We start from the raw sequence: 22,645 nt of genomic DNA, 5'->3' as shown, positions 1-22,645 counted from the left end.
CAGCTGACCCCCGTTGCACTACGTATGGCCCAGGCCTTCTTTGCACGGTGGTAGCACAGCTTCAACCTGGCATCTGACCCATTAGTTGGAGTTTCAAGCTTTCCCGTGACAATTTGCTTTCCAGGTCTCAGGAAGGAATACCTTCCTCTTCTCCCAGTGATTGGTGGTGCCATCGGGAGAGTGATTATCATGTGCACACACATGTACATGCTAATCTCAGGGCTAATCCTCGAGGCAACCTGATAAAGACTCACTAGAACCAGATATTTTGGAGCATTGGAGTGCAAGTTTAGGCATGGGATGGACTGGAGTGGACTTAGGGACCTGTTAGCTGCATGGAGAACAAGATATGGCTGTGTCGGCTGCATCAGACAGGTTGGGATCTGCATTATTTATGTTTGTGTCCAAGCGGCTGGCCGACCAGCAGTCGGCCAGATCTCTAGCTGTCCAAGGCCTATAAAAGGCATGTTTGCTTATTGTTTTATTCATTTAACTCCCTTTGAGTTGGGTCTTAGAACTAGGACTTGTTTAGGTGATTTAACCTTTTCATGGGAGGCAGCCTATGGCTGCAAGATAGATGTACCCCTTTTGTACCATATGAAATACTGAATTTCCAGCTCTCTCTCTCTCTCTCTCTACTTTCCCTTCTATCTGCGCTTTTGCATCAACATGTTCTAGATGGTGTTTAGGGTTGAAAGAAGACTCTCAGAGCTTCTGCATGTAACATTGGAATCCCCCCCCCCCCCCCACCGTTGCCACGACCCTCGCACGAGCAGCCGGGATTCCATCTCTTCGCATCTGTGTTGCCTCGCCAGATTCTGTGCCTCACATGATATCTATTCCCAGTCTTCGAGGCGACCCCATTATGCAACGAGTGGAGTATTCCGGCCTTCCAGGCCAATGCTTTATTTGCAAATAGATGGGTCATCTAGCGAGAGCTTGCCCTCGGCGTCAGACTAGGTGACCACCCCCGGTGGTTCCCCCTCCTACTTCCCGCTCAGATCCTCACCAGGGGGCCAAGGGAGGAGCAGGTTCCTAGGCCACGGAGCACTAGGTTTTGACCATGGATGACCCATCAGCCAGCGAGTGGCGGACAGTTGGCTCCACCCTAGTCGCCGGCCGAGCACCATAGCTGAGTGTCGCCGCCATGCACGCCAGGCTGGCAGCATGCAAGAGGATTCGGTTTTGTCAGAGAACCGTTTCGAGTACTTATAACAACACCCGCCCGCAGATGGCTAGCCCCCTCCAATCACAGAGAGCCCCGGCCCCCGGCCCTCGGCGATGTGGCGGTCGATTCCTCATCGTGACTTCTCCTCTGGCACCCCATCCTCGCTTCGTCAAGCCCTCCCCAACAGCCTTCCTCTCCGATGGATACCTCTCAGCAGCATCCCTCTCCAGCCTCGCCTCCCCCACCCTCACTTCCGACTCTACCCGCAGTCGCTCCATTTGCCCCTTCCTCTTTCTCCGTGCCTACCCTGCCCCCCCTCCCCCTCCACCTCTCCAGAGCCCCCTACAGCCCCTGATCCGGAGAGGAAACAGTCGGCGAGTACCGTTCGCCGCTTGATTCATCTTTTCTCAGAGCCGATGGAGATGACCATTGCGGCCTCACCAGTGAGGGCTCTCCCACCCGAGTCTCCAGGCGGCCCCCCCCCCCCCCCCCCCCCCCCAGGATTGTTGGTGTTGGACTCTCACACTCACACACACATAAACCTGCACATTAGGGTTAGGTGCAGGAAGAAGAAGCTCACATAGAAATGAGAGAGAGAGAGAGAGAGAGAGAGAGAGAGAGAGAGAGAGAGAAAGAAAGAAAGATATATGAAGCGTCTACTAAAGACCCAATGGGCCTATGAGACCAAAGTGGTACAGTAATGTCCATGGCATATCTCATCATGGAATGGAAAATAAAACAAAATGAAAACATAAATATAGCTATCTCACTGGGGTGATACAAAACTGTCCATGGAAACTCGTCATGGAATACTAAGAACATAAAAACATGGGAGCAACATCAGCTCCGAGTAGATGGTATACCACTCTCCAAAATGTCAAGCATGGGGTTGACGAGTATGGCCGAGAGGTCTCCCTCAGCTATGTCACGTGGAAAGGTAGCTCGATGGCGGTGGAGCATGTCCTGGATCTGGAGCTGATGGGGTGATTGTGGCCAACCAGGGGGGGGGGGTCGAGGGCATCGGGCACAGTGGAGTGCAAAGGCTCGGTCCGAGGTAACTCCTCTCGGGCGAGGTAGGTCCAGAGCAGCTCGTGGAGGGTCCACAAGATCCACTATGTCGGTGTCCTCCACCTCCTGGGTCCGGAAGAAACTGGTGATGGTTGGGTGCTGAGGGAGGGGGCGGGGTGGCTGGGGCTTGTGTCTCAAGAAGGTGTCCCTGTGTCTGCGGAGTTCAAGCAGGAAGAGGCCCAATGTTGGTCGTGGAAGTCAATGATCCTAGAGAGTGGACCGAATCCCTCACGAAATAGACAGTGAAACCTCCCGTGGATCTCATAGTATACTGGGCAGCGGCATATGTAATGCTCCTCCGTCAACCTCTGTGTGGCATAGTCGGCAGATCCTCTCCTCTCTGGGTGTCCGTACGAGCTTCCCGGCTCTGAAGATGCGCTCAGCTCTACCTGTCTCCACTCTGAGGCGGTGGGAAGAAACCCGTATCTGACCAATATGGTGCATCTAGACTGTCACGAACAGGGGGAGGCAGCACATCTCAAAGACATGTAGATCAACCACCTGGTGATGGGGGAGTACAAAATGTGCTATGGCCTCTGTGGCAACTGTATGGATGACTCAAGTGACACCCTCGGGAGATGGTCTCTGTCCAGTGTTTATACATGGTAGATGTAGCTGACAGCTTGGAAAAGGGCATGAAGGACCAAGGGGCCTGCCCCAAACTCGGCAAGCACAACTCCTGTGGCACCAATGGCTTGCGCTTTATCATACATGAGTACATCATTCACAATGTGTCAAATAGCCAGCCCTTGGTGCTTGGTTTCTGAAAATGAGCCTGAAAGCAGTCTCTCTAGCCAGTCTAGGGCGGCAAAGCCTCTCGCCAAAGTGGGCTCGGGTGGACAGCCTCATGGAGAAAATCAAACCAGTGAAAGTGATCCCCATATGAGGGGACAAACTCAACCGTATCACCTCTGTACATGAAGGATTGTCTGAAAGCAACCTGATGAGAAGTGTTGAAGAGCATGATCCTGGTCTTCCCAAGTTTTACTGTGAGGTCCTTCTACAGCCTGTCAGCTGAATCTGATATAAGGACTGTCATCAGCATACAAGAGGATAAATATCACTGTCTGAGCTAGTGGAGAGCCTGTGCCTCCCAGTCTGTCAAGGAAGCCAAAGATCTCGCCAGTGTATAAGCCAAAGAGTGTAGGGGAAAGTGGGCAGCCCTGTTTGACCCCAATAGTTCTATGGATCTCCTCGGAAATGCCATGTGGTGCTCGAACCTGACTGGTCACTGACTCATATAGCGCCATCACAGTCTGCATCATCTCTTGCGGGAACTGAAGCTCCTGCAAGCTGCCCAAAAGCCATGATCTTGGGACGGAATCAAAAGCTTTCTTGAAATCTACAAAGCAACAATATACCCTCTGTTTGCGTGACCTGGCCTTGTTAATGATAGCTCTTAGGGTGAAGATATGGTCTAATCTCGAGTGGTTCCTTTTGAACCTTGCCTGGCCGGTGGCCCTCTGTCTGTACCTCTTTGCCAAGGAGCTAATCTCGGCTTCCAAAACTGCACCATAGATCTTGGCCAACATATGGCCAGTCGTGATAGTTCAGTGGATATTGGTCCATGGGGTCTTTTGCTTTATGGATGGGGACAATGTTGTTATTGGCGAGGCATCCACATAAATCCCTGTGAAGATCTCGGCTAGGATAGGTGCCAGGGTGTTAATGTGTGAAGTTCCTCATGGTCCTTGGCTTGGTTAGGACTTTGGTATGGTGAAGAGGTTGGCGGAGGTGTGGCAGGGAATGTGAGATATGTTTGGGGAGGGTTGAGAGAGAGAGAGAGAGAGAGAGAGAGAGAGAGAGAGAGAGAAAGGGAGTCACCGTCACCTTGTGTAACACCATAATTAGCAGGTGATGGTCCAGAACAAGAAAAATAGTGAAAATAGACACCATCACTTTGATGCAGGCATGCAAGTTGTGTTTAGGGCTCACCATCGCACTGTGTAGTAACACTAGAATTAACGGGCAGTGGTCCAAAATAAGCAAAGTAGCAAAAATAGACACTGTCACTTCGGTGAGCCGGAGGCAATAGACCAATTTAAGAAAGCTGGCTGCAGTGAAAAGTGGGCTACAGGAGAGGAAAAATAAATGCACGCTATTTATTTTTCCCTCTTTCAATAAAAGCTCCACCAAGTAAGGAAAATAAAACAACTAGCTCCATACACAATAGTGATCATGTGAAGAGGCGAGATAATCATCTTGGGGGAGAGAGAGAGATCTGGATTTTCTAATGTTAAGTGTTTGTGTGTCTTATTGATGTGATAGGGATTCGTCGAGATGGTAGCAGTACACATTTTTTCCATATACCAGCAAGGGCTTACACAACTGGCACACGGAAGCGCCGGAAAATCCAATCAAATGAGGATGGAGTGGAAGGCGAAGTGCGTTGGCACAAGACTGGCAAGACACGTCCAGTAGTAGAGAGTGGAAAGCAATTAGGGTGCAAAAAAATTATGGTGCTCTACATCAGCTTTGGAAAGAAAGCAAAGCCAGAAAAAACCAATTGGGTAATGCATCAGTACCACTTGGGTGTACATGAAGAGGAAACGGAAGGGGAACTTGTGGTGTCCAAGGTGTTTTACCAAACACAACCAAGGCAATCAATGGTAATGCGCAAAGAAAATGATGATGAGTTTGAACAGGTGGTGTTGGAGCTGACAGGAGAGCCAAGTAATGACTCATCGGGAGTACCTTCAACACCCAAAACCCCAGCTCCCACCAAAGTACAAGATGTTTTGCATCAAAAAGGACTCCTAGAGACAATATCTGAAGATGTCAATCGCCTCAAGGCATCACTTTCATTTCAACAGGTATTTGGTTGATACCTGTTATGATCATTAACACGTGCAGATAAAACAAACCTTAAGCAGTTAATGTGCGTATTTCTGATAGCAGGTAGCTGCAGTGCCCCCTGAATCAGCTCAAGTAAGCCGAACTCTTGGAGAGAGAGAGACACAGAAAGATCATGTGCAAATTGAAAGTGAAGATCAGGCCATTAATGACCATGCTAGCAGTGCCCAATTAAGCCGAGCTCTTGGAGAGAGAGAGACACAGAAAGATCATGTAAAAATTAAAAGTGAAGATCAGGCCATTAATGACCATGCTAGCAGTGCCCAATTACCACAAGAAGGCCATGTATCAGATCTACCGTCTTTGGGGTCTCAGCCATTCTCAGGTTCCCTTGACGTTGACCTGCTGAAACTCCTTTGCAACGAGAACCTGAAAGCATTGAGTGAAGGTGATGCTATGGGTAGCCTGAAGAGAATAGCTGCTGAAGCATGCTCCAAGTTGGACAGTCAGGAAGGATTCTCCCTTGACAAGATTGTTCTTGGCACACCACCAGACCTGTTGGTGAGATTTGCAACTCAACATCATCCTTGGGCATGACTTGCAACACATGATCCTTATGTGTTTATTCCTTTGATGCTGTTGCACTGACATCACATTCTTGTCAATGCAGGAATCTCTGATGAATTCTCAAGGCTCTTCAGGAGACTGGCTTGAAAAGTTCAAGTTTTGGAGCGACTCTCAAAAAACAGACGACTTCAGCCTGTCAGAATTTTTACAAAACAGCCAATCCCTGCAGTGAATGCAAGTTACTGTAATGTCATATCTTTGGATGTTTAAGAAAGAGTCCAAGTTGTGAAATTTTAATTACATTTTATTATCACTATGCATGGGTAAGCTACTGTGAATCCTCCAACATAAGATTGGAAGGTCTTGACTTGAGCAGTTCATATTCTGGTTTGCCTTTCCCATCTATTCCATGTTTCCTCTGTGCAACTTCCAATAACCAGCTCCTTGGCTTGGGTCTTTCTGCTCACCATAACTGCCCTGCCCTTATCATGTCAAAAGTTCCTTAAATCAATTATCCATTATTCACCATCTGTTCTCTTATGTACACTGCTGCTCTTCTTGCTTGAGGTCTCACTTTCTTAAAACCTACCATGTATTGTCATGTACGTTAGAGAGCTCTACATATTGTGGAAACATTCAGTAGCAAGTGGAACTAAATTAAGGGTGAAGGCTTGCCCAAGCAATTTTACTAGTCTTGGGTAACAATTCCTTGAAAAGGACATAGATAAACAAAAGAGGATGTTACATAGCTTTTGTGCTCCATGATTGACCTGAAAAAAATGTTAATAATTCTAAAACTCAAGAACATGCAGTGAGATTTCAAGCTAGTCATGGACTTGACCATCCCTACTCAATGCAATATGACACTCAACTCCTTAGTGAAACCCTTCTTTGGGAGGGGCTTAAAAACCTTTCAGTGCTTTGGGAGGGCGTGTCCTTTTTAAGGGCTCCTTAAAGGGGGTCTTGGACACAATCATGCCCGTAGGTCAAGATGCAAGAGAGACCTCGGGCTCCTCCCAAAAATTCATTCATGCTCCCTCATTCACGAGATGGTCTTTGTCATGACTCTACCAGGACTACAATATGTGACATTGCTGTAGCAAAACATCTCACATCATTGGAATAACATGCATGGACAATCATAATTCAAGCCAAGGTGCACATTTCTGTTAAATGAATGATTTTTAAATTACTGTCAAATAGGTGAGTGAACACACATTTCAGGCACCTCTCTCTCTCTCTCTCTCTCTCTCTCTCATGCTTACACACACATGCACATGAGCATGTGCTTCAAACAACAAAACAATGCATACAAATTGAGCATGCACTTGTTTGCATGTGCTTCAGAGAATAGAGTCAACTTTGCCAATGCATACAAATCAAGGAACAGTTCAAGATCCATTGCACATGCACGTGTGATATTTACAAGACCATGGACGTCGATCAAGATTCAGCCCAAATAACACTAATCAATTGCATAATCACGTGAATTGCAAGTACGGAAAGACAAGGCAGGATGACCTAATCTACTGTATATTGCCAAAACATGATCATATACAATAGAAATACAAATCCAAATTCAGATCTCTGTATGCGGACTTCTTGATGTCCTCCACTTGAGAAAAACACTCGTTAAGGCTGCAAACTGACAACTTTCTTGCCTTAGGATTGGCTCTTGCCAATTCTCCCTAAATGCCCCAGATGACATTTGACTTGTTCTTAAGCAGAATGTGCTGGTCGGCTGTAGGGTTGGCAGGTAGGTCAGTTGGTATGATCCAGGCTCCACGACCATGTACAGTGAACCATACACTGTCCAAACTGTCCTTGACCATGGGCACCAATGCCTAAATAGTACACAAAAGTTCACACACACGTACATGTTCTATGGAGAACAAAATCAACTTTGCCAATGTGTAGATTCCAGGGAACAAGTACACAAACTGCGAGAGGAATGGTGTGAGACCTGACTTGTGAAGGAGCTCAAAGACTGTGATGCAGGCAGTTGTTAAGTAAATAAGGAAGTTCCAAATCAAGGATAATTTTTTGATGGGCTGGGTCACCCTTCAAAATGACGGGTTCAATGTTAAAAATGAACTGGTTCAGTAGAAATAGTGCCCGTTTTTTCACAACTTATCTGATTTTTTTTTGAAGGGGGAGAGTCACATCATATAACACTTGCACGGCAAAAAGGTCGTTTTGGCAAGTTACATTGATATAATATGACGTTATACAAAGCAAGAGTTTAGAGGGAGGTTGATCATACGGATCACATGCCTTTCCCACTTCAAAAATTTGGGTTTGCCCGCTCTTTCCAAGAGATTAAGGGGCAAGTTGTAATTAATACCTTTACTTTACAACATTACAGTACCATAATTAGATTAAACCACTCTCTGCAGAGAGTTGATCCATGTCAACGCTTCAGAATCGAGCTCCAAGTCCAGCATTTCTGTGAACCCTTCGTCTTCCGGCAATTCCAATCGGTCTTCCCAGACAGGTGTGCCGTCGTCGTCCGGCAGTACAAAAAGCTCCGACAAGAACACAGAGAATTCCTCCTCGCGGGAGCACGCCACGCTTTCATCTTCCGTCGGCGAATTCTCGACGCACATCCCCGCAGCGGCGCCGAGTATCGCATCCAACTCCTGCAGGCTCACTTCTTTTCTGGCAAGCTTGGAGCCCTTCCGCTTGGTCATGGCCTTGGTGGGGTGTCGGAAGACACGACTTTCGCGCCACACCGCTTGATGCTGGCTCTGATAGAAATCCATGGCTGGAGCGGCGGGCAAGCAAATCTCGTGCACGAGGCGCTTAGGGGTGGCGAGCCGGGGCTGAAGGGCGGGCGCCTCGTCGTCGTCGCTGGAAGAGTCGGTAGCGTCAGGGTCGGTGCAGATAACACGCACGCGACGCTCTCTGGGGGGGTGTAATTTCTGCGAGGGTGGTGAAGCAGGGAAGGGGAGGGGTTTGGGCTGTTTGACGCGTCGGGATGGGTGGGGGAGAGGCATTCTCTTCTGTGGGAAAGAGGGAGCTCTTGATTTGCGCAGGATAGCTGGGGCAGAGAGACAGAGGCAGAGGCAAAGGCAGAGACAGTGTGTGTGAGAGAGAGAGAGACACAGAGAGAGAGAGAGAGAGAGAGAGAGAGAGAGAGAGAGTGTGTGTGTGTGTGTGTGAGTGCGGGAGAGATGAAGAGTGGGATCAAATGCGTGAACAGCAAGTATGCATCGTGCCAAATTTGGTCCACGTCGGCATGCGCCGCCCCTTCTTCGCGCCAAATTCGCTCCACGTCACCACACACCCCTCTTTTTCGCGCCAAATTTATTTGGTAGGAACCGCCCAGTTGGCACATTTCAACGTTTCACAATAAATGGTCCCCCCCCTCCTCCTCCCCCTTTTCACACCTAGTCCGGCCTTCATCATGACACCCGCCCCCCTTTATTTATCACCACCATGAACCAAAGAGTGAAGCCCAAGCCTCCCTCATTTCCCCTTCCCTACCAAACACTCACATATCCTTTTCAAAACTATCATCCCCATCCACATGACATTTATAAAAGCTTTGAGAATCTTAACACACCCCCCCTCCCCTCCTCTTCAAATACACTAGTGTGGGACCCAATTCTTGCTTGATGACTCACCCTGCACCACATGAGAAGCTATCATGAACCTTACAATTCCCCATGCAGACTTGTAATCTCGACTACTTACAAACCAAGTTTCCATGTGCAAGTGTTGTACAATAATTTAGACACTTGTAAGTTGAACTCCAAAGATGAGAGAGAGAGAGAGAGAGAGAGAGAGAGAGAGAGAGAGAGAGAGAGAGAGAGAGAGATTATCCTTACAAAATTCATGCATGTCTACACAATCCATTGATGCTTTAGTATATCTTATCAAAACCACTACGTGGTAGAAGCTTTATTGACAAAGCAAATCAAGCAAAAGAATGATCCATGGTTCATATTGTGAAGCATGCTAGCCTAAGCACACAAATCACACCTTCAAATGAAGACTAGAACCCAAGCGAAAATTTTTACGGCTTTTTAATACTTTTGTGCAACAAAACTTTCTCTTCAATTGTGAAGTCTTGTAGTGTTCTCTTGTATGAATAAAAAATTATACAAAGCCAAACCAATCTAAAAAGAGCAATTTTTAATTTTGTTGATTTTTTATTTTTTCTTTGAAATAGTTTTTTTGACATGGTCCTAAACATGTAGAAAAAAAAATAGATTTTTTCTTCATGCCTTCAAATTTTTAGCGAGCGCATGATCTTTATTAAGAATAAATTTAAAAACCTCAAAGTGAAACCCTTTCAAACATTGACAAATCCATTCTTTCTTTATATGTTTAAAAACCAAACATTCTTTCACACGACATAAAATTTGTTTTCCTAAAGCATGCTAGTCACATATCCTCATGGTTTTTAGTTATCATGCCTCTTTTTTTCTCAAATATATATAAATCACCCTTGAACCATTTTTCTTACTGGTCTTAAAGAACTAAGTTTTAAATAGTAAAAGTTTTAGTATATTCTAAAAATTCCGAGCTTTGTAACAAGCTCTCCTCTTTTGGTGTGGTAACTTTAGAATCAAGGAGAGCACTATTATGTCATGTGCGATGAATTTTAACCTCGCACCTCTTTCGGGTGTGGTTCAAAATAAAGTACTAAGGTTTTAAAGAGCATTAACAGATGTTGCCATTGCTCAGGAAAGCTAGCTTTTTTAAAAATAAGTTTTTCCAATCTAAATTCAAAATTCCAAAACAATAACAAAAACTATATATTTACAATGTGCAAGAACCAATAATAAGTTGTAGCTCAGTGAGATAGAGTGCATGAGCTTTATCGTATTCGTGAGGTTTTAAATCCCATTCTCCTTAGATTCGTATTTAGGGTAGGTATTTTTGTATAAAGGGTGGGCACTTGATCAAGGTATACCCTTATAAATTAATCACCATTTCCTACTACTACTGATAGTAATGAAGGTGAAAACATTTAACCCAAGTTCAAGAAGTGCAACACCTAGATGGAAGGGGCAAATTGCATACAAGTAATGAGGAGGTTCATTCCTTTTCACTTGAAGAGGCATCATGTGTGGGGTGTGTGTGTGTGTGTGTGTGTGTGTGTGAGAGAGAGAGAGAGAGAGAGAGAGAGAGAGAGAGAGAGAGAGAGAGAGAGAGAGTGTGTGTGTGTGTGTGAAAACATGTGTAATTCATGAGTTATTTAGTTTCAAAAAAAAGAATTCTTTCATCAAATAATAAACATCAAAACTAGAAATAAAGAAACAAATATTACGAACGAAAAGTTTGTGGATCTTGAGAATATTGTGACTACCATGTACTTCCTCAACGTGATATGTGAAAACTCCATAGACACATTCTCAAGAAAGAATGGTTATTAAGGGTAAAATTTTTTTAACTCTAGAACATATAAAGTTTGATTAAAATACCCATTCTCTCTCATGAAAGTTTCAATTAAAATTTTACATTTTTTAGTCTCATTAGTTCCATGTTCTTTATAAGAAAAGAACATCACTCAACCCTTTTTAGCTCTCTCCTTTCTTCCACAACATTAGTTTTAAGCTGTGATGTAAAAACCCATGCTTGGAGTATATATATGTGGGCTCCTCATTACCTTTTAAAGCAACTAATAAGTTGTTGCTAGCATTGAAGTAGATGCATTAGCACTATTGGCACATGAGAATCCAATAAGCTAGGAACCAATAAGTTTTTGCTAGCATTGAGTTATGAAGAAGTAATGCATGAGAAACATTGGCACATGAGAATCCATTTGTGTATGCACTTACACCACTTGAATGTCCTTGAAAATGGAAGTAATAAATAACTACCCTCAATCTATTATCTTTACATTTGAGGATATGAACAAGTGTAGTTTTGAATGCTAGATTTAAGAAGGAAGTTGATATCCCATATGCAATGCCATACTTTTGCCATTATTGATATACAAAGGGACCTTTACAATGGTTAAAACTTACAAGCTAAGCAATGACCCATCCATATCTTGATGAGGGTGTTTTGTTGTCTTTACTCCTCTCTTGATTTTACTCTAGCTTTTGAACAAAAACTACTTAAGAAGCTGAGATGATTCTTTACAAATTAGTGTCTACTTAGTTTACTTTTTAAGGTTTCTCTAACCTCAATAGGTTTTAGGGTCATTTTTATAAGTAAAGATTTAAACATACAATCATGATAATGGTATTTTTATAAGTAAAGATTTAAACATACAATCATGATAATGGTATTTTAGGGTCAATTTTTATAAACAAACATTTGAACAATCATGGTATTAATGTTTTCAACATCCACTTTGTACAGATGATAGATTTGAGATTTATTTGCATAATAATGAAGTGCATAAAAAAGAACTACATAAATGAGACCACCCACCAATGGATAAACATGCCCTTATAGGTCAATGTGACCCATTATCCTAGAAATCACAAAGGCTAGTAATTATTTTTAACTTATGAAAAAACATAAATTATTTTACACTCAAATCCATTATTTTATGTGCTTTTGCAATACCATGAAGTACATGTGACCTTGTATTTTCGATTGAAAAAAGTTATATCAATATGTAGTATTGCTAAAATCACACTTCAAAGTGCTTCTCCTTTTGGTGGAGAATTGAGTTGATATAGAGAAGATTACTATACTATATATATTAAAATCACACTTCAAAATGCTTCTTCTATTAATGGAGAGTATAGAATTATTCCTCTTTTAAATTTAAACCTTGGGAATGTGGAAACTTGAAGCTCTTTGTTATCTTCATCTTCTTCATGAAAACTTGAATTATGTGCCCTTAGGGAGGAGGAATAAAGATGTGCAATGTGTGTGCCCTACTATTAACCACTTTGCCGGTTAACATGGTTTCACTTGCCCGTCCTACCTTAGGTTCTTTGCCATCTAGCCCGAGTGTAACGGAAGCACATCTTTTGTAAGATGAAGCTGGAGTTCATAAAGTGGTGTTCTCATGAGTTTAATGCTAAATAGGGAAGTCACAAACGTCATGTGCATATTTTCTTAAGACTAGAGGTACTGCCAATGAACCTTTTTAATTGCCTAGTGTGAAAGATAATCATTTTTATATATGTCATTTTTGACAGTGAGTGTAAGAGGATACAACATGTTATATATACAACATGTATATACAAGAGAACACTCCACAAAAAGTAGGATCTTTTACATCACAAAACTTTAAAACTCAAATTGCACAATAACAGATATAGAGAAGAATATTATATTACTAGAGTGACACAATAGATGGCAAAGCCCCGCACTTATGTGCTCCTTGAAAGGGAGCTTCCATGGCTGATCTAAAACTACTAAGATGGAGGTTGTATACTAGTAGAAGATAGGGAGTAAACTCATAGTGATGACTGATAAACTATGTGGATAAAGGGGCTAACCGTAAATCTATATAGACCTATATGTGTGGGGTTGCCCCCATAACATGATTGTATAGGGCGGTGTTTTGGGAGGTAGCTCACCGAGAGATGGGAGCCCGGTTGAGGGATGTTGCAGTGCCCATTGGGGGTGTTCATGGAGCTCGATGGCGATGCGTCTACTACGTGCATTAGTCTTCCGCTGCGCATTCTGACATTGTATACTAGTAGAAGCTAGGGAGTAAACTCGTAGTGATGATTGATTAACTATGTGGAGAAATGAACTGACCATGTATCTATATAGGCCTATACACTCAGGGTGACCATGACATGGTTGTATAGGTCCACGAGACCTGTATACAAAGGGTGTCATGACATGACATGACTATATAGATTTGCGATCATATTCGGTGCCACCGTATGTGATGTAGTCTCGGCCCATAAAGATGAACTAGTAAATACTATGCACTTACCCCACCTCCTAAAGAGAATGTGGGGGGGGAGAGGGAGAGCTTGAGTTCCTTGCAAAGCACGCACACACACAAAAGAGAGTGCAAGACACAAGAGAGAGATGAATGGCTGAATTTTCTTCTATCTTCTTCTTTTCTCTACAACCATATGTAGTAAAAATACATAAGAAATTCAATTTTTATACACTTTCTTGATCAATAAGTTGTTCCAAATGGTACATACATAAAGGGATAGTACTCTCCTAAAGCAACATACAATGGTCGGTTTATAGTGTGAACCCAACTATATGAGCTGGCACTATAATTATGCCATAACTCTAGTACTCCAAAGTGGCTATCACACAGCCTGTCATCCACTAGCAACATATTAACCATGATCTCACCAACCATTCCAATAGCATAAGTGCAGAAGCGATCACCTAGGTGGGTTATCAATGTCCATTATTGTAGCACTAGTTAATCTCGATATCTCAACACCACTGCACTCCAAGTAAACTCCTAAACCTGTGAAGCTTCTCTATGCCCAATGCCTTCGTGAAGATGTCAGCCACCTGATCCTTTGTGTTGACATATACCAAATCTACATCACCTGCTAAAACCTTCTCCCTCATAAGTGATAGTGCACCTCAATGTGCTTTGTTTTAGCATGGTATATTGGGTTACTTGCCAACTATATGCTACTCATGTTGTCACAATAAATGACAACTGCCCTATCCAAAGCTCACCCATATCACTAAGTAAGAATCTAAAACCAAGCTACCTCACAAGCTGTTATAGCAACACCCTTGTACTCTGTCTCTGTACTCGACAAGGCAACTGTTGACTGTTTCTTACTACTCCAACTCATAGCAGCACTCCCAAATGAGAATATAAAACCACTGGTAGATCTCCTATCTGCAACACTACCAGCCCAATCAGCATTTATGTACCCTTGTAGCTGTATCTCTATATCAACCTCGTAGAAAAGTCCATAATCAATTGTGGACACTATGTGCCTAAGAATTCATCTAGCTACATCTAAGTGTAGCTTCCTAGGAGCCTGCATAAACTGACTCACAAGTCCAACAACATAGCTCAAGTGTGGCCTAATAATGGTCATATAGATCAAGCTATCCACTATTCGCATGTATGTAGTGGGGTCCTCCAAAAGCTCACCTATATCTATAGAAAGCTTTGTGTTCAGCTCCAATGGCACTAAAATAGGCTTACAGCCTGTCATACCATATTTGGACAACATGTCCAAGTTATACTGCCTATGCAATAACAAAATGACATGAGATGATCTTACCACCTCTATAAATACCGCAACTCACCCAAATCTTTCATCTCAAACTTCTGCTTCAAAAGCCTCCTGACATCATGTATGTTAGCATCACTATCACGAGTGATAATCAAGTCATCCACATAGATGACTAATAGCATGATCCCTCTATCTATCTTTTTCACATAAAGTGAAAATTTTGCATTGGATATCTAAAATCCAATGGTAACAAGATACTCCCAAATCTTGGTTGATCATGCTTTGGGTGCCTGCTTCAAGCCATACAAGGCTTTGCGTAACCTGTACACAAAATCTCAATGTGCATCACTCTCATAACTTAGTGGCTGCATCATATATACTACTTCTTGCAAATCACCATGCAAAAAGGCGTTCTTTACATCCATCTAATGTAAAGACAAACCATCTACAGCCATAGCAATGATAGCTCTCATGGTTACCATTCTTGTATAACCGGGTTGAATGTCTTCTTATAGTCAATGCCATAAGTCTACGCATAGCCCTTGGTGACCAATCTTGCCTTACACGTACTCATTGAACCATCAGCATTATGCTTGACTTTATACACCCACTTACACCCAATTGCCTTCTTTTCCTTAGGCAAAGGCACTAACTCCAATGTTGCATTTGCATCCAATGCTGCCATCTCCTCATTCACGGCATCTTTCCATTTCTTATTTCCAAGTGCTTGCTCAAAACAAGTGGGCTCCAACTCCTGTATTACTTTAACCATGTAAGCATAATGATTGGGCTGTATATCTATCATATCTCAACCTGTCGTCTCACAAACAGGGTACCTAACCCTCATAGACCTGCGTACACCTGGATCACTGCCAGGTGTCCTTAAAACATCCCTAGTTCTCCTTACATCATGAGTAACCACATACGGAATGCCGAGCTCCTCATCAAGGCTTTGCTTAGAGCCACTAGAATCACCATCCACATATGAGTGACTTGCTAACAGATAAGGCACAAAAGGTTGATCTACCTTTTCCTTCCCTTTGCATGATATATGTATGTCCTTAACTTGCCTGACCATGGACTAACATTGGATTCACTTCTAGAGGACTCTCCACATCCACTAAGGTGTAGCATTAGCACTTCTTACATCTGCATCTTCTGTTACCTTCACCACTGGTGCATACTAGCTACTTATCTCGTCAAAGACAACATCTCTACTTACTCACATCTCATGAGTGGTAGGGTTATAACATCTATAACCTTTTTGCTCCATAGAATAACCAATAAAGATGCATTTCTCAATCTTTAGATCCAACTTTGTTCTTAGTTCATCAAGAACATGCACATATACAATACACCCAAACACTTTCAAGTGAGACACATTCGGTCTTATGCCTGTAAACTTTTGTTCAGGTGTCATACCATGAACAGCTACTACAGTGGGTGTCTTATTCATAATGTACACAGCAGTTGCTAGGGCTTCTACCCAAAAATAATGTGGCATATTCTTTTCAACCAATCAAGACACGTGCCACTTCTACAATGTGCTTATTTTTTCTTTCTACAACACCATTTTGTTGTGAAGTATACCCGCATGTAAACTGTCTCTTGATTCCCTACTTCTTCAAGAAATTGCTGAACTCATTGGAGAAATATTCTCCCCCACCATCTAGTCTCGAGAATTTTATTTGCATTCCTTTTCCTTCTCGACCAAGGCTTTAAATCTATGAAAGTGAGAAAACACCTCACTTTTCTCCTTCATGAAGTAAACCCACACTTTCCTAATGTGGTCATCATCAATGAATGTAACATAATGCCTGCAACCTACAATTGTTGCAGTCTTGGTCGGTCCCCATACATCTACATGTATAACATCTAATGGCCTTGCACTAACATGATTTTCATGTAGGAAAGCATGTATGGCCTGCTTACCAAGCCAGCATGCTTCACATACTTTATGCATACCATCAACCTTAAACTTTGGCAAACCTACAACAATATTTTAGGCCTACATAGACTTCAGTTGTTGTATATTCACATGACCAATACGCTTGTGCCATGTGCCAATATCTTCAATGACACATGTTCCATGTGCAAACATGGCTGCCTTTACCTCAAGCATGTTCACATCCAAAGTAAACATCCTGCCATTTTTGTTACCCTTTACAACCAAGTGACACTAATTTTTGAAGTCTTCTACAAAACATCCTTTAGGATTAAACCTCACTTGTTGCAAACCCTATTATAATATTTAGAACATGAAGTACATCTGCCAAGTACTTCATTTTGATATCCTGCATAGACAATGGCACTTTACCAACATGCGCAATGGGATGCACAGTATCATTACCTGTTTCTACATAACCTTGGTTTTTCCATTTTTTACATGTCTCTAAACCACTCACCATGATTGGTCATGTGGTTAAAGGCACCAGAATCCACATACCGTATATCTTAAGATCTCGAGACATCTCCTATTGGGTGGAACTGAGCATGTGTTACATCATAAAGAGCTCCTCACTTCTATCATCACCACCTTATTTACTAGATGATACATAGTTACTTTGCTGCAACTTTCCACTTTTAATGTCATTCTACTTTTATAACAATCCTTTGCCAACCATGTGACCTAGTTTGCCACAATAATAGCACTCTATGATATTTGCACTCTGATTTCTTTGGTAACCACCTCGACCTCTTTGGCTCCCCCTGCCTTCAGACTGGCCTCTTCCACCTATGTATAATAACTGCTCTTGTAAATCATTAGATTGTTGTTGTCCAGAATTCTGGTTTCCTTATCGGCCACCACCTTAGCCTCGACCACGACCTCTACCTCTGCCTCTACCTGAATTAGAGTAGAAGGCATGTTCTAATGTGTTCTTGCTTTGTGAAGAAAATTCATCACCTAGGAGGCTTTTCTTCTATGATAATCAACATAGGCACCAAGTCCTAAACGTTGGGTATATTCTCTCTGTGACTACAATGGAGGTCTTGAATGGCTTATACTCTTTGCCAAGCCCATTCAAACTAACACTCACCAAATCATGATCTTTCAATTGGTGCATTGATAGATCCAAGGGATTCAACAATGCCCTTGGATGTTTAAAGCATACTCCTTGATAGGCATGCTTTTCTTTTTCACAGTATGCAGCTCTTGTTTTAGCTATAGTTTCCTTGCCTTTGTATTGTTTTGGAACATCTCCACCAGGTTTTGCCATGCAATTGTTGAAGTGTTGGCACGGTATGTGTCCTATCATTGTTGAAGTGTTGGCATCCGGTATGTGTCCTATCATTGTGTTTGTGACATTGATTGAAAGCCAATACATGACTTTCCTTACACCTTGATTCCAATCCTTGAATGCCTATGTATCTGCTGGAGTGGCATTCTCTTCAAACTACTCTAGAGGCTCCTCCATTGTCTCCTTTGACATAGTCCCAAAATCCTTTACTCATTACGAAATTGGTCATTTTGAACTTCCAAACATGGAAGTTGTTCTTGTCCAATTTCTCACTAACAATTTGATTGAGTCCGTCAAACATATTAGCCTACAACAATAAAAAAATCAACAAATAGACAATTTCTGTATGCAACCTGTAACACAGGAGTATGTTCTATGTGACTGTTGTAGCGGTACTTCAACACAACCTTTATGTCACCAGATCTGTCTAGAGTACATGTACATACACCTAATATCAACAATACATTTTCAAACACTATCTGCACTACAATAACTAAATTTTGAACAGAGACAATTCTCTACCAAAACTTTTTGAAACTGTCGAAAACACCTTGCAACAGTGACTAAACGGAAATCAAAACTGTCGAAAACACCTTGTAGCAGTGACTAAACGGAAATCGAAATGCGCATGAAATACGAATCTAGCTGCAAAATTCCCAAGCTTGTGAAGACAACTCCTCAATTGGAGATGTGTAGCTCCCACAACTACAGAGGAGGGGTTGTACTTAAACAAGAAGGGAAAGTGATGATGATGCTCTTACCCATGTACCACTTCCTTCCTTGCTTTTTCTTTCCTCTTGCTTGCCTCCTTACCTCTCACATGAATTTGAGCTCTGATACCATAAAGAGAATGCAGGAGAGAGGGAGATCTTGAGTTCTTTGCAAGTGCACACACACACACACACACACACACAAGAGAGTGCAAGAGAGAGATGGATGGTTGAATTTTCTTGTATCTTCTTCTCTTCTCTAGAACCATATAACTAAAATATAAAAGTACATACATAAAGAGAGAGTACTATCCTACAACAACATACAATGGCCAGTATATAGTGTGACTATATGAGTTGATGCTATAACTATGCCATAACTCTAGTACTCCAAAGTGGTTGTCACATAGCTTGTCATCCACTGGTGGCATATCAACCATAATCTCACCAACCATGCCAGCGGTATAAGTGCAGAAGCTATCACCCAGGTAGGTCATTAATGTCCACAATAGCACTAGTTAGGCTTGATATCTCAACACCTCCTATGGTTCTCCGAGCTCGTCTTAAGCCCTATAATGTCAGGATGGTGTGTCGAAGATTACAATCTACCTACTCCATGTGTGGACCATTATGAGATACCAATCCAATGTATTGGTAGTGTGTGATGGATAATATAAGCCTTCTCTTCACCATATGGCCTCTTAGGCCACCTTCCTGTGTGAATATGAGGATGTCGGGGCACCTGGGCTGCTCAAATGTGGCTACTCCTCATAAGGGGGGCCATATAAATATGAGCTAGCCGGTGCCTGGGCAATATAATATAAGGGTGGAGCATTAATATCCTATGTGAAGGTGAAATACCTATGTGGACTGATGTCGAGTCAATGAAAATGTCACTCCATTTTGTCCCTATTAAGAGCCTTTGTGAGGATGTCTGCACAACTCTGTCATCGAGTAGTAGACCATTTCGACCTCATGGGGGTTGATGAGATCGCACACAAAGTGATAATGAATCTCAATGTATTTTGTGCAAGTGCATAATAGTAATGATGGCTAAGAAGCTCTGGATATCACATTATAATGTTATAGGTTACTTTTGCACTACTCCCATATCTTGTAGATGTTCGTCATGTCCACCTGGCCAATCCCGGCTAGTTCAGGTGTGAACCCAGCTTACTCATGGGTACTTTTTCCCTGTGGCTAGACACAGTTTTTTCCCCCATGTGAACACTCTCTTGTTTGTTGGGCACTTTGCCCTAGGTTTTTTAGTATTTATTTGTACTTTCATTTCATTCATTCAAGGAGTACATCTCCCTCACATTTGTACTTTCATTTCATTCATTCAACGAGTACATCTTTTCATCTCCCTCACATTCTTAGTGTGCTTGAGCTTGTGTGTGTGTGTGTGTGTGTGTGTGTGTGTGTGTGTGTGTGAAGGGTAGCTGCCCTCCTACCCAACAGTAGAATCCTCCTCAGCCATAATACCTCACATGATGTATAATGTAAAGATACATGCTTTACACTCATCCTTTATCGATAAGAGTGTAATATTTGCTTCTTTTTTATTAATCCAAGAATGCATCCCGAACTAAGACAAAATTAGTACCCTTTTTTAATCGAGCGCATGGTGTCCACACCCAATCTGAGTCACATTGCAATGTTATATGCTACTTTTATACCACTCCCATACCCTGTAGAATCCTCCTCACAATGCCTCATATGATGCAAACCATCGAACTTTGTACTTAGCCTTTGTCAATGAGAGTACAATAGTGGGCTATTTCTTACTAATTCAATGCATCCTGAACCAAAAGAAAAATAATACCCTGTTACTAAGCACCAAGTGTCCAAATCACCACCCCACCAATTTGAGTCCTAAGGGTCTTGCATCCACAACTTACTCTTGAGTATCTAGGATGTGTCACAATACCAACATACCTACTTGATTCTCCAAGGGCTTGTTGGAGAATTTGCTCACAACACATAGTAAAACTAATGTCTGGTCTAGTATTACACAAGAAGAAAAAACTACCAACCATTTTCCTATATAAGCCACAAGGTATGAAGTGTCTTCTATAGACACCTTCAGATCAAACTCCATTGGGGTACTAAATGCCTTGAGTATCTCACTTGTATATTTCTAGTAAGAGATGAAAATGCTATTAGGCTTTTGCTAGACCTCAATCCTCAAATAATAATGCATGAGCCCAAGAGATGAAAATGTTATTAGGCTTGTGTCAAACCTGAATACCCAAACAATAAGGCACAAGCCCAAAATCTATCATATCAAACTTTACACTAAGCATCTATTATGTTTGTGAGATATTTTTTTGGTGATCCCTTATCAAGATAAGGGATCACCAAGATAAGGTCGTCTACATAGAGAACTATGACCATATACTTTACACTAAGCATCTATTATGTTTGTGAGATATTTTTTTGGTGATCCCTTATCAAGATAAGGTCGTCTACATAGAGAACTATGACCATATACTTTCCTTTCTCACAAAAGACATACAAATTTACATTTGAAGGGCTACATAAGATACTGAACTCATAAAGTAAGCATCAATTCTCTAATACCATACCTATGTATGGGTCATGTTTCAACCCATAGATTAACTTCTGTAACCTCCTGCACACTTTGCTTTCAAAATCAGGGAACCACGAACCTAGGTGGATGTTCCACATATACCTCCTCCTTAAGATTCTCATTGAGAAAAGAAGATTTTACATCCATTTGGATAATAAGCTAACCCCCTTATAAGAACATTGCAAATTATGGATAACCTGATTATAAGAGTAAAACTCTCCTAAAAGTCAAAACCTTCAACTTGTGCAAAACTATTTGCAACCAACCGGGCCTTATACTTTTTCAAAGTACCATAAGATATGTATTTCGCTTTGTAAACCCACTTAGAGTTAGAGTGGGAATTAGTGGAAGCATAAAAGAGAAAGGAGAAAGAGGCAATGATCAAGTTCTATTATCATAGCAAAGAGGTTTTACAAAGGGTATTGTAGCCATTAAATGTGTGAAAGTACATATGCATTAGGATTGAATAATCACAATAGTGGGAGAGAGGCCCTTTATATATAGGAGGGTAGGAGAGCTAGCCAACAAGCATCATGAAGCTGGCTAATTGGCCCATGACTGGCATAAACATATATAGCATAAAGATAAATGCCCAAACCAATACAAGCACCTATTTCCACATATTTTAACACCCCCTCTGTAGCTCATAGTGTGCAAATGTCAAAAGAAGAAAACTGATGAAGAAGATGCGACCATGGATACCCCACTATCAGTTGGATACTGTGGAAGATGCACCTACCAACCTATCTCTTCAAAACACAATACCACCCTGAACAACAAAGAAATCTACTTGGCTCTAAATCCCCACTATGCAATGAACTCCATTCACCCCAACAATAGACTATGAACACATCACATCCTAGAACCTCGAACAATGAACTTGGAACACATCTAGTCCATAGTCTCTACTATACCAAGCAACAAATCTAGAACACAAGTGATCCATAGCTATCAAAATTGACCTTTACTTACCAGATTTTCCCTGCTTAGAACTCCAACTCACAATTCCCATGCACCGGCGAAAATGAGGTGGAGAGCAAGGACCTAGACGTCCGATACTATGTTACAGTGGGCACATGAAAAATCATAAAAGAGAAAGGAGAGAGAGAGAGAGAGAGAGAGAGAGAGAGAGAGAGAGAGAGAGAGAGAGAGAGAGAGAGAGAGTAGGTAATGATCAAGTTCTATTATCATAGCAAAAAGGTTTTACAAGGGTACATCCAACAAATAGGCGAAAGTACATTTGCATTGGGATTGAATGATAACAACAGTGGGAGAAGGTCCCTTTATATATAGGAGGGTAGGAAAGCTGGTCGATAACCATCACAAAGCTGGCTAACTGGCCCATGACTAGCATAAATGTATATAGCACAAAGATAAATACCCAAACCAATACAAGCACCCATTCC

At 42.1% G+C, this 22,645-nt stretch overlaps 2 protein-coding genes across 3 annotated transcripts in view; one reads left to right on the top strand and one right to left on the bottom strand.

Annotated features, from left to right (window-relative positions):
• Positions 1–5,995, top strand: part of LOC147632080 (uncharacterized) — a 28,472-nt gene extending 22,477 nt beyond the window's left edge. Inside the window, exons 4-6 of one of the 2 annotated variants that reach the window (XM_086808652.1) lie at positions 4,505–5,049; positions 5,135–5,590; positions 5,700–5,995. In XM_086808652.1, coding sequence (XP_086664778.1) covers positions 4,505–5,049; positions 5,135–5,590; positions 5,700–5,828 — 1,130 coding nt within the window. In that variant the 3' untranslated portion in view covers positions 5,829–5,995. Of the gene's footprint in view, positions 1–4,504; positions 5,050–5,131; positions 5,591–5,699 lie in introns of both variants that reach the window. The other variant, XM_086808651.1, reaches the window with a different exon arrangement.
• A 1,795-nt stretch (positions 5,996–7,790) lies between these two features.
• On the bottom strand, positions 7,791–8,711 carry LOC147632079 (uncharacterized). The gene has a single exon (XM_086807929.1). It carries the CDS (start codon positions 8,590–8,592, stop codon positions 7,975–7,977), a length of 618 nt encoding a protein of 205 aa, XP_086664055.1. The 5' UTR covers positions 8,593–8,711; the 3' UTR covers positions 7,791–7,974.
• Between the last annotated feature and the right edge of the window lie 13,934 nt (positions 8,712–22,645).

The sequence above is a fragment of the Cibotium barometz genome, chromosome 14 (genome assembly GCF_041138505.1).
Source record: "Cibotium barometz isolate CiBa-2024 chromosome 14, ASM4113850v1, whole genome shotgun sequence".
In the NCBI taxonomy this organism is placed as follows: Eukaryota; Viridiplantae; Streptophyta; class Polypodiopsida; order Cyatheales; family Cibotiaceae; genus Cibotium; species Cibotium barometz.
This window is presented reverse-complemented; position numbering and strand designations above follow the sequence as displayed.